The following is a 12,744-nucleotide window of genomic DNA, read 5'->3' on the forward strand; positions in this document are numbered from 1 at the left end:
CTGTAGCACAGAGCCTGACGCAGGTCTCGAACCCAGGAACTGTGAGATCATGACCTAAGCCGAAGTCGGATACTAAACCAACTGAACCACCCAAGGGCAGCCCCCCGCCCCCAATTTTTATTTAAAACACAAGACCTAGTTGAAGAACATGTTATTCTAAGTAGTGCCAAACACATCATGGGGCTTAAGAAAAATTAAAAAAGTAAAATCTGGGTTTATTTTGTTGGAATAAATGTAACAAAAACATAACTTTAATTTTCAATCAGAGACTGCTCTGTTACCATTTTGGCTTGTAGTTCTGCTATGTACTTACTATTAAAGAGGGGGAAACCCAGATTTTTTATAGTTTCTCTCCCCCAATCCCTTTTATTTTCCAGTCCAGAGCACAACCACCAGAAGAAAACAAAAGAAAGCCGGTTTTGGGGAAACTTGGCAATCTGTTCACGGCAGGAAGGAGAAGGACCAGCAGAAACGGGTTAGAGAGTCCCACCAGCTCCAGTGCCAAATCAGTGTCTCCCAAAGATGTAGCCTCTTCCAAACCCCCAGAAAGAGAGAATGAGAAGAGTAAACCTCTGGGCAACCAACCAAAGCAAACTGACACGTGTGAGGAGGGTTCCCCGCAGGAGAAGCCCCAGGGGTCGGAGGAGCACCCGGAGACCTGTGTACAGGTGGACCCCCCTGACGCCAAGCTGTCACCTTGCACGAGCAGCCAGGCAGCGGCGGCGGCTGGGCAGCAGTGCCATGAACGTGATTCACTCCAATTAGAACCTCTGGAGGCAGAGGGAGAGTCTTTCCCAGGTGCCACCACCGCTGCCAAGCAGCTGCATTCCTCACCAGAGAATTCCTCCAGGCAAGAGAACGCAGAGACGCTGGCCCGCAGCCCGGGGGAGGACGCTTCACCGGGCACTGGCTTCCAGCAGGAGACAGCCCAGGGTGCGAGGAGTGTGCCGGGGTCGCCCACCAGGGAGAGTTCCGGGGCTGGACTAAGGGAGGCCACCGACACAGCCCCCCGTGTGTGTGCCGGGGCAGTCCGTGTGGGGCCCCAAGACACGCGCAGCCGCTCCCCCGAGGACGCGGCCGCTCCTCCAGGTGACCCACCGGCGGAGGGCGAGGGGAACCGCGCTGGCTCAGCGCAGGCAGACGGCAAAGCCGGGACCCAAGGACAACATTGCCGGCCTGGCGAGCGCACCCATCCCGCCACAGTGTTAACTTTGGACATCTACTTGAGCAAGACTGAAGTGGCACAGGTGGACGAGCCGGTTGCGATTACTCCGGGGGCAGAAGATTTCGGCGATTCCGACGACATGGAGAAGAGGTCCGGCGGCCGCAGGTCGGGCAGGCGGAGAAGGTCGCAGAAATCCACCGACTCCCCCGGGCCCGACACGGCGCCGCCCGACAGCGCGGGGAGGGACGACGCGGTGTTCGACTACGAGGTGGCGCCAAACGCGGCCACCGAGAACGGCTCCGCGGAAAAGAAAGTGAAATCTCCGCGGGCGGCCCCCGACGGGGGCGTTGCCTCTGCTGCGAGCGGGGAGTCCAAGCCCAGCCCCGGTTCCAGAGGGCAGCTCCGCGGGGAGTCGGAGCGCGGCAAGCAGCCGCCGCAGGCCTCGTCTCCCACCAAGAGGAGGGGCAAGAGCCGGGTCTCCGAGGCCGCGCCCACCTCGCCTGCAGGCGGCCCTCGGGCTCCCGCCAAGGAGTCCACCCCCAAGAGGGCGCCGGCGCCCGACCCGGCCGCCAAGGGTGCCGCGGGGGACAACGGGGAGGAGGCGGCCCGTGTCATCCCCCGCGAGCTCACGGTCAAGAGCAGCTCGCTGCTGCCGGAGATCAAACCCGAGCACAAGAGGGGCCTGCTCCCCAACCACTTCGACGGCCGGGGAGAAGCAAGTCGAAGCAAAGAGCTGGGCAGGTCGGCCGGTGGTTCTGACGCCGAGAGCTTGAAGCCCAGGAACCATTTCGGTGTGGGCAGGTCGACGGTGACCACTAAAGTGACCCTGTAAGTAGCGGCGGGTTGGGGCCTGGTGGAGCTGTGGGTCTCAGCTCACGTGCCGAGGGGCGTTTCCGGGAGGCTCGGGGTCTTTGCGTTTGTGGAAGAGCTCTCTCTCTGCACTGAACTTTCCCCTCTGTGCTGGAAAGAAGTGAAGGGCTAGTTAACGCAGTTTAAGATGGCACTTTGGGAGCCTCCTGGGTTGTTCATTAACTGTTTTGGTAGATTTAAGCTGAATGAATGTAAAAATCTCTTGAGGCTGGATGTTTACATAATTAACTGAAAGAAGACTGCTTGGCCTGACAGGAGCTAAATCTTTATTCAAAATGTATACCAGCTTTCTTGGATAGGGCGCTCTTGACGCCTATGCAGTGAATTTGAAAACATGGAGCAAACACTCTTCTGTTCACTATGACCCAGTAGCTTTGATGTGGGTGAGTTTAAGATAACTCACATAACTTTTTCTGGAATTTAGTGCAGCTTGAAAGAAAAAAATTTTTTTTTCTAATTCCTCTTCTTAGAATATTCAGGAGTTGAGAGAGGTGTTTTTGCCCCCAGGTTGAAAAGTAATTCTTAGTTATTGAAATGGAGAAAGGACCAGGTTCTTACTGGGAGACTGTTAAAATGACACATCGGAAGGATCAAGCTCAACAACAGTTTGGCTACCTGCTGTTAAATTCATTGATTTCCGCCCCCCCCCCCCCCCAAATATTTATTGAGTACCTTTTGTGCATGGTATGGTGCCAGGAACTATGGGGAAAAACTGATACTATGATTCAGTCATACTATGATATATTACCCTTGAGAAGTTTATGGCCCACTCTGGCAGGGCAAGACACAGATAAATATCTCTATGAGGTGATAGCTGTTGGAACTGCGAAGTGGGGTGCTGGCTGTGAAGGCTGGGGAGGTATAAAGCCCGAAGAAATCACTCTTGGTTTTCTGGAGATGGGCTTGTTGCGCCTTGATGCTAAATGTGGTTTGTATACGTGGATGAGGTAGGGAGGGCTCTTTTTAGAAATCAAGATTCTCCCCTTGCCATACTCTCACTTCCTCGCCTCCCAGTTCGCACCTGTGAAAAATAAACATCTAAACTCCTCAAGTTTTTCCTGCATTTACACATTTATTAAAAGAGCTTGTGTTTTCACAGCATTTTGATGCTTAAACCGAATGGGTTTCATTCTATTTGAACTGTTGGATACATAAGCTTTAGAGTAGGAGGTCTGTTTGGTAAACACTTGAGGGACAACCTGCTTAATGAGTAATTTGAGCTACCTCACCAGCTGCCACCCTGGAGACCTTTGATAAAGTCAGCTATTTATTCTGTAAAGGCTGTGTCAGAGAAATAACCAGAGTGAATGATGCCAATTATTTGTAGAAGGCCAGTGTGACGGACATTCAGACCTCCTAAGGGTGAGCCTGAGAAGAGTTGCTGTGTGTGTAGCTGTTTCTTACCCTTACTGGTCTTCCAATCAGAAAACACCAGTGGAAAAACCAGAAATGTTACAGTGCTCAGGAGTAAACAAACCTGGGAAGCGATCTTATAATGAAACTCACAGATCTTATAATGAAACTCTTATAAAAGTGACGTTTACTGTACAAGAACTAAACCACGTGTCTTTTTCTCCATGCAGATTGTTTTCTACCTAAAACTTTCCCTTTGTCAGGCATTTGGCTTATTTGTGTTTTCCACAGGGCGTTGCACTTGGTGAATCGACAAACTATTGAAATGGGAAATTAATTCCTTCTAGTTTTTTTTCTCTTTGATGGATTTTTTTTCCAGTTTTTTTCCTCTGATTGTATTTCAAGAAGAGATGTTACTCAGATGTTATTTTTAAAAACAATTTGCATCTGAAGTGTTAAAATTATTTTATATTCCCTGAAAGATGACTATGCAGCAGCATGTTTCTTGATGCTTTTAGAAAATTTGCATCTTCAAGTCTCTACCAAGTGTTAAATGTTGTGATTCTTAACAGTGGTATGTTTAGAATATGGAGAATTTTCCTCTGCTAGCCACAGCTTTTAGACACCAGATTTTCCCCTCTCACGTTATAATAAAGGCATTACAACATGAATTACAGAAGCCTTCCTTTTAATCAGTTTGAGCTAGGTTAATTGTAGTGACTCCTGGTAGCAGAATTTAATAGCACAGAAAGTTTGGTTGTAAAATATATTTTGATCTTGGTGTAAATCTTTAATATGTAGATGTGTTTCCTGTCCTTAAGGTAGTTAGTTGTCTAACCTGCAGCATTTTCCATTTACATCACAAGATCTACTTTGATGTTTGACTGTTCCTTGAGCTGATTTGTGAGAATTTTTAAAATGTGTTTTTCCTGGTATGTGAACATCCCTCACTAACTGGTGGCATCTGTAAACTCTGCTTTTCTAATCCACTGGCTTTAGAATTTAATCTTCGAGGCAGTGCTTGTAAGTTAATTTTCCTTTTCAATTTAAGATCTGGGCCCACCATGAGGGAGCCTGGCTATCTTATGGAGATAGATATAGGGGAAAGCAATGCCTAAAAGAATATATCAAATTTAGTATTTAAATAAAATTCCTAAAAATAAAGCCTAAATTCTTAATGCTGTATTTGGGAAGAACTTCTCAAGTCTTCTCTCTCTCTTTTTTTTTTTTTTTGTAATGTTTATTTATTTATTTTTGAGAGGGGACGGGGGAGGGCAGAGAGAGAGGGAGACAGAGAATCCCAAGCAGGCTCCGCATTGTCAGCGGCTCAGAGCCTGACATGAGGTCATGACCTGAGCCAAAATCAAAAGTCAGATGCTTAACTGATTGAGCCACACAGGCGCCCCTCAGTCTTCTCATTTTGTCCCAAAGGATAAGGAATCTCCCCCAAAGTCCTACTGCCTGTTCCTTCAAAAGGCTCCTCCTTCCTGAAGGCCAGTGAATCCATGTGGAGGCACCATGAGATTTCAGTGCTTCTCTACTTTGTATTCCCATTATCAAGGTGGCCTCCAAAATATGATGGCTTAATTTTATAGATCTCGTGATAATTCATTAACTTCTTGAATAGGTAAAGCTGGGAAGGACCAGATTTGGTCCCTGAGGTCTGGAGAAGCAGAAGAGTTGAGTGGTCAGGAGCATGGCATCTGAAACCAGAACACCTGGTTTCAAATTATGACCCTGTCACTCACTAGCTGTGTGACTTCTGGCAAAATACCTACCTTCTCTAGGCTTTAATTTCCTCGTCTTAAAAGAGAATGTATAAAATTGTACATTAGGCAAGCACAGTGTTTCTCAAGTTGTGTCAGTGATTGTTAGTGGTTAGTATCTCTTCGTTTTATAAACCACGAGACCCGTGGTTTAGACATTTTTTTGTTTTTAGCTTTGGAGTCCATTTTTCTAGGAAAGCTTATATAAAAGTGCTGTATGAAGCAGATAGGTAGAAATGATTCTGGTTGAAAGGAGTGAGGCTGGCCAGCAGCCCCTTTCATCAGTCTCTATGGTCCCTACTGTAGCCGTTGAAGAGAACTCCAAGAATTCTTTCAGCCATAACTTGGGGTGTGTGGGGTGCAGGGAGGAACTCTGTTCTAAACTATCTAGTTCGTTTGTGCTTTGCAGATAGAGAAGGTAGCCAGTCCAGTGAGTTAACTTGACCAAGCTCACACAGATAATTAGTGTTAAGAGCTAGGACCAGAGCTGGCTAATGTCATACAGAGAACATGTTGTTTCTCAGAAAGAAGACAGTATGTACATTCAAAGATTTTTGATTTCCACGAGAGGGTAATTACAACCAAGAAAAGTAATAGTTTATAGAGCAAGGGGAAACTCCCTTTGCCCAAAAAATGATGACAAAACCAACAATTGAGTAATGAAAGTAAATTATGGTACATCTATATGATGAAACTTTTATGTAGACTTATAAAAAACTTTTCAAATTTTTTAGTAACTTAAATAGTGTTAAAAATGTGAAATATAAGATTAATCTTTTTCTGAAAGATGAGATCTGAAGCTCTGTGGACAGAATCATCCCAATTCTGTTAAAAAATATTTTACTATACATACAGATTCTGAATTATACTAAAATGTTAACAGGGAGATTGAGTGGTAGGATTGTGAGTGATTTTTTATTTTTATATTTTCCAAACGTTCTGTAGTGAACACACTTACATAATCAGAATAAAGTTACATGAAGGAAGATGGAGGGAATAAAATATCCAAAGAGGTAAATAATAGATATTTTTATAATCTAGCTTTGTGAAATAATGTTTAAAAAGTTATGATGAAATGAAAATATTCAACTGATGTTTACAATGATATGTAAAAATCATTTACATATTTAAAATAAGGGAGTACATTAAATATTTAAATTCATGCTAATGTTCTTCAGGCCCTAAGATGTCTTCAGACTCTAGTGTTGAGCACTGTGCTCACATACTAGGTACTTGATAAACTTGCTAACCTCCTACCTCCAGACTTGCTTAGTTAAATCATATAGAAGCAAAACATCCGTTAAAAATAGTTGATAGTGTGAGGCACCTGGGTGGCTCAGACAGTTAAGCCTCTGACTCTTGGTTTCAGTTCAGGTCGTGATCTCATGGTTCTTGAGTTCAAGCTCTATGTCGGGCTCTGTGCTGACAGTGCAGAGCCTGCTTGGGATTCTCACTCTCCCTCTCTCTCTGCCCCTCCCCAACTCACACTGTCTCTGTCTCTCTCAAAAATAAACTTTAAAAAAGAATAAAAATAGTTGATAGAGTCTTTAGGATTGTTTAAAAAAAGTCTCATGAGGGGCACCTGGGTGGCTCAGTCGGTTAAGTGTCCCACTTCAGCTCAGGTCATGATCTCACGGTTTGTGAGTTCAAGGCCCGCATCGGCCTCTGTGCTGACAGCTCAGAACCTGGAGCCTGCTTCAGATTCTATGTCTCTGTCTCTCTGCCCCTCCCCCACTCGTGCTCTATTTCTCTGTGTCTCAAAATTAAATAAGCATTAAAAAAAAATAGTCTCATGAAAAATCGAATGTTCTATACCAGAAAGATGTTGGTTTTGGAATAAATTGGTATGTTCACTTTTTAAAACTAGGCCAATAACTTTATCTTCCTGCTTTATTTTTGCAGCCCTGCCAAGCCCAAACATGTGGAACTAAATCTTAAAACCCCTAAGAATCCTGACAGCTTGGGAAATGAGCATAATCCATTTAGCCAGCCAGTTCATAAAGGAAACACTGCCAACAAAATCTCCTTGTTTGAAAACAAACGGGCAAACAGTAGTCCAAGACATGCTGACATTCGAGGCACAAGGAACACTCCTGCCTCTAATAAAACATTTGTTGGGAGGGCGAAGCTGAACTTAGCCAAAAAAGCCAAGGAAATGGAGCAATCCGAAAAGAAAGTAATGCCAAGTAGTCACCAGAATGGTATGCGGGTGAAGGAAACCTCTGCAGAATCCAAAGTTACTGAAGAGGAGATTGCACCAGCAGCCGGGAGCCCCCGTGCAGGAGGATCGGAAGGCGAGCCCGCCGAGGGTCAAGCTCTTGGTTGTCCGCTTACCCAAGGTGATAGAGCAGATGTGCAAACAGATGCTGGCTGCCCTTCCGAAGCAGTGGTTACTGCTCTGATTCCTGTTAAGGACCACAAGCTCTTAGGAGAGGATGACTCAAAGCCTGCAGACAGCAAAAGACTTGTACTCAAAAATATGACTGATCCAGCAGAAGACATTCCCGCCCTTCTTGATACCAAAGAGTCCCCTCCAACAGCCGGACCAAACCCCCAGGATATGTTTTCTGACTCACAGCCCCCAGCTGAGTCATCTAACGGGCCTTCTCTTTCACAGCCTGCACCCAAAGACACATGTGTTGAAGCTCCCACGAGCAATTTTCCATGCACTGATCTAAAAGTGTCAGAAGACCATAATGGATGTGTTCTGCCCGTGTCACAAAAGAATGATGAGAACGTGCCCCCCTCCAAACTTGCAGGAGAAGGAGGAGAAGCAAGCCCTCCTTTGTCCACAGAGCACAGCCCGGGAGCCGTGGGCACCGAGGGTCCGTCCAAGGTCCTTGTCCAGGTCCGATCCTTCATGCTCCCCGTGGAGAACACCCAGGATGTAGGCCCCCAGGTCCTCTCAGAGATCTCTGCAGTCAGAGAAGCACAGTTGCCAAGTTGTCACAACGATGAACTTGAAGTGGTTTCTGTTGCAAGCTGTGCTCCCCAGAAAGAGGAAGTTCTGGGCAACGAGAGCACATCACCCAAACACACTCACTGCAAAGAGGAACACGCAGCAAAATCTGGCCCACAAGTTATGCCGCCAGAACCAGAGAAAACTCTGCCTATCCAGGCTCAAAGTCAGGGTGACAGAAGAGCCCCGAAGACTGAATCCAGCCCCGTCAGCTCCTCCGGTGACCGAAATCCTTCAGAAGCTCCTCAAAGTCCACATCGGAATGTTGTGAATGGCCAGGACAGCCCTGCCAGTCTTTTGAACATTTCTGCTGGTAGCGATGATAGTGTATTTGATTCTTCTTCCGATATGGAAAAATTCACTGAAATTATCAAAAAGATGGACAGCACGGTCTGTGTGCCTCAGAAGAAAAAGAAGTCCAGGGTGCCAAACTCTCCTGCCCCTCACTTTGTCATGCCTCCTATTCACGAGGACAATTTGGAAAAGGTGTTAGATCCCAACGTGTTTACCTTTGGTTTGGGGAAGAAAAGGGAAAACCAGCCAGAAATGTCACCGGCCTTACAGCTGATGCAGAACCTTGACACAAAATCTAAACTGAGGCCCAAACGTACATCCACCGAGCAGAGTATTCTCTTCAAGTCCTTGTACGCTCACACTAATGGGAAAGAAGAACCTCTGCTGGCTCCAGAAACAAATGACAAAGAGAACAAAGAGATTACAAATGGGGGCATTAAGAGATCTAGGCTAGAAAAAAGTGCACTCTTCTCAAGCATGTTATCTTCTTTACCACACGACAAAATCTTTTCTCCCTCTGTGACATCAGTCAGTACTATGACCACATCTTTCGGTGCTTCTCAGAACAGTTCTCTTTCTCGGTCTTTGCCGTTGCAGCCCGGGGCCGAGGGTGCCCCGCCCTGCGGTTCAGACAAAGAACAGCCAAACCTTCCAGCCAACAGCCTAAAGGTCTTCAGCTTCAACACCACAAATCCGTCTCCTTTGGGTTTGAAAAGTCCAGGCTACATGGAGAAATACCTGCCAAAAGAGGAAGCCAACGAAGATCTGGGCTCACGAAGCAATCCACACTTGCCAGAAATGAAATTTTCTGAATTTTCTAAACTGAAGAACAGCGATGATCTGGAAAAAGCTAATCATGTCGAAAGTGTTCTGAAGTCAAACTTGCCAAACTATGGAAATAGCGACACAGACTTGATGGGTCTTTTCAAATCTGGCCGGTTTGACCCAAGCGTGTCTTTTTCTGCAATGTCATTATCAGATCCAACCGTAAGTAGCAACATATTACCATTTATTGGGGGTGTTTATGAAATGAGAGGAGAGAGAGATGACAAGCCATTCGTGCGTGTTCTTTCAAATGGGTATGCGTGTGAATGAGAGTTTGCTGTTCATTTATCACTTTGAAAACCTACTATGTGTAGAAAAGACTGCTAGGGAGGAAGAAGGGTACTTAGATTCTGTCTTCAAGGTCTTAGTAGTGTAGCAGGAAAAATGAGCTACAAATATTTTAAAGCTAATGAATTTATATGTTGTATTCTGAAAGGTGTAGGTAAGGTACCTTGAGAGTTCAGAGACAGACCAGATGTTCTCTCTTACCTGGTTCTGCGCAAAAATGCTCCGTGTCGTACTTAGAATTTTGAATATTTGTAAAGCTGTTTCATTTATTGAAAAAAGCCCCCACCAAGAAATCTTCCTAATCCCTTCTCTTGCGATGTAAGATTCACTCTTTCTTCCCATAAGTAGCGATAGATGATTATCCCATATAATCCAGGAACTAATTTCTCTTTATTTGGAAGTTTCATCAGGGAAACATTTTTTCCTACAGAGGTGTGGAAGCATAAAGGCTTTTGGTCTGCACTGAATCTTTCCCTCAATGTGATAGAGAGGGCAGCGGAACAGGATTTTGAGGAACAATTATGATGTCTCCATCTTCCTTTACCTGATTTCCAGAAGTTGTTTTCTTTACTGAGTTTTCGGTGCGAATGTGTCTTTCTGTTACCTCACTTAATGCTCAAGTGGAGGGAAGACCATGGATGAGGAAGGCAGAATGTAAGTTCCAGAGGGCAGCTGTGCTAGCCCCAAAACTGGAGCGGACCTCTGTTCCGGCCGCCTCACACAGCCAGTCAATTCCGATCCTGTGCCCCCTTCCTCGTTTTACAGGGAGTACGGCACGTTTCTGTTTGCTGCGTGGCCTTCGGCTCGAGCCTGTCATAGAATATAATTTTGGAAGCTCTTTCAAAATGTACGGTTGAGTATCCCGTGGAAGTTCAGATCCCTCTTTTCAAAAATTTGCAAACTTTTTGGTCTCAGGACACTTTCCTATTTAAAAATTGTTGAGGACACCGAAGAGCTTTTGTTCGTATGGGTTCTGCTTATTGGAATTTATTACATTAGAAATTAAATCCTGCCATTTGCAGCAACGTGGTGGAACTGGGAGGGTATTATGCTGAGTGAAATAAGTCGGAGAGAGACAGATATGTTTTCACTCATATATAGAAGTTGAGAAACTTAACAGAAGACCATGGGGGAAGGGAAGGGGTAGAAATAGTTTCAAACAGAGAGGGAGGCAAACCTTAAATACAGACTCTTAAATACAGAGAACAACCTGAGGGTTGATGGGGGGGTGGGTGCCTAGGGGAGAGGGGAAAATGGGTGATGAGCATTGAAGAGGGCACTTGTTGGGATGAGCACTGGATGTTGTGTGTGGACGATGAATCAAAGGAATCTACCCCCAAACCAGGAGCACACTGTTTATACTGTATTTTAGCCAAATTGACGATAATATTAAAAAAAAAAAAAAAAGAAATTAATACTAAGAAAAGTTTAAGTCATGAGAACACACAAGCACCTTCTATTAAGGCATCAGAGAAGTTATGCCATCACATGTCCTGGACCATCTGGAAAATTCTACCATGCTCTTGTGAGAGAAAGAGACTGAAATGGAAAATCCCCCCTTCTTAATAAGACCTCAATGACTTCCTGAAAGGTTTTTGGGGATCCTTCAAGGGCCCCGGGACCACGCTTTGAGAACCACTGCTGTAAACAAACAAAATTTAATCAGCACATAGCGCTCAGAAATCATAAGATTTTTGAGTGTTTCTCTCAAGCGCAAAATTTCCACTGGTCTACTTCCCATTCATTCCAGCCTTATTTTCTCTTTTTAATCATTCTTTGATCACTTCTCTTATTTGACAGCAGTCTGGTGAGTCTGACAACAGAATACACAGTTTCCCTCTGGAATCTCTTGAAAAATCACGCCAAATCAAGTAAAAAGGAGAAGCAGACAAAGTGCTTTATACTTTCTCTAGGGCTTTTTATGATTAAAAAATTTTATTTTTTGTTTTTCCGTAGGTCTTGGGCTTTGTTTATTCTATAACTATTCTGTCTTTATTGTCTTACCTGAATTTTGTTTTAAATTTCAGGCTTTGTCTTCAGCTTATCTACTTCTAATGTGTATATATAAATAAGTATATGCCGTTTGGATTTCTAATAATGCTCTCCTGAGGCCTTCTTGTGGTCTTTGGCCTGCTTTCCTGTGCCATGGTGCAAGAGTGATTAGATCAAAGGCAGTCCTTAAAATAAGCATCCTGGTCAGCATTGAAAGTAGTTCATGTTTTATAATATTTTTTCATGTGTAATTACTATTTTTATTATGCATTTCTGGTTTTACTGGTCTTGTCAGCTTGTCTTGAAAATGATTAATTTTAGAGTCATAAAAAATGTATTTTGTCCATCAAAAAGGGAGGATTCAGTATACTGTGTGTAATATACTTTGTGGTATATACCATAAACCCCCTTTTATGTAGACTAATACTTGTTATGTGATAAGATGTTACTGTGAAAAGACAGTATTTATAGATTCGGATAAGTAAGTATATAAACACTTAAAACTAATGCAGCTTCTTCTAGATACATAATTAATACTTTATAATTTCTCTTGAGATTGTACAGAGATCATCTGAATTATAATTTCTTAGCTGAATTCTTATTCTGTGGACTGATATAAGGTCTGGCTCTTGGGCCCTGAATTTTCTAAATTGGTAGAAATATTCTACCTGTTTAAATGAGAAACTTAAATGGCACATTCAGTTAGAGGAGAAAAAGATCTCTTAATTTAATAGTGTAGACTCAAAGAGCACTTCAGTACAGCTTTGGCATAGATCAAGGTGGACTGTTTCAAAACTGATAAATTGTGAGGCAAAAATATGATCTTAAAGGATCATGGGTGGAGAAACTCTGAAGACTTTTACACAAAGTTTAATTTCTTGTGTTTTTGTTTATCTGATTACAGACACTTAGAGGAAGTGTTCCTAATAAAATCAATCCCCGGCCTGGAAAGGTAAGAGGATGTTCCGTTTCTAGCCTAGATTTTATTTTAGTCTGATAACGTCCAATCCTATGCTGCGACTCTCCTTTTCTTATAGGTAGTGATCTACAGGGACCCAGATGTCTCTGAGGAGTGCATTGAAGTTTTCGGTGACATTGAGGATTGTAGCTCTTGGAGCCTCTCTCCGGTGGTAATCGTCAAGGTCGTCAGAGGATGGTAAGAAGGGCACTTTGGGTTCCTGACTTAGAGGATTTGTGTTTTACATTTTTAATTACCTTTTTGGTCTTCAGTA

At 44.1% G+C, this 12,744-nt stretch overlaps 1 protein-coding gene across 1 annotated transcript in view; it reads left to right on the forward strand.

The window, feature by feature from the left end:
* Positions 1-12,744, forward strand: part of CRYBG1 (crystallin beta-gamma domain containing 1) — a 186,230-nt gene that overhangs the window by 133,906 nt on the left and 39,580 nt on the right. Inside the window, exons 3-6 of the mRNA XM_047857833.1 lie at positions 378-1,993; positions 7,057-9,394; positions 12,417-12,464; positions 12,550-12,668. Of these exons, the coding sequence (XP_047713789.1) occupies positions 378-1,993; positions 7,057-9,394; positions 12,417-12,464; positions 12,550-12,668 (4,121 nt within the window). The remainder of the gene's footprint in view (positions 1-377; positions 1,994-7,056; positions 9,395-12,416; positions 12,465-12,549; positions 12,669-12,744) is intronic.

This window comes from Prionailurus viverrinus, chromosome B2, assembly GCF_022837055.1.
Source record: "Prionailurus viverrinus isolate Anna chromosome B2, UM_Priviv_1.0, whole genome shotgun sequence".
Lineage (NCBI taxonomy): Eukaryota > Metazoa > Chordata > Mammalia > Carnivora > Felidae > Prionailurus > Prionailurus viverrinus.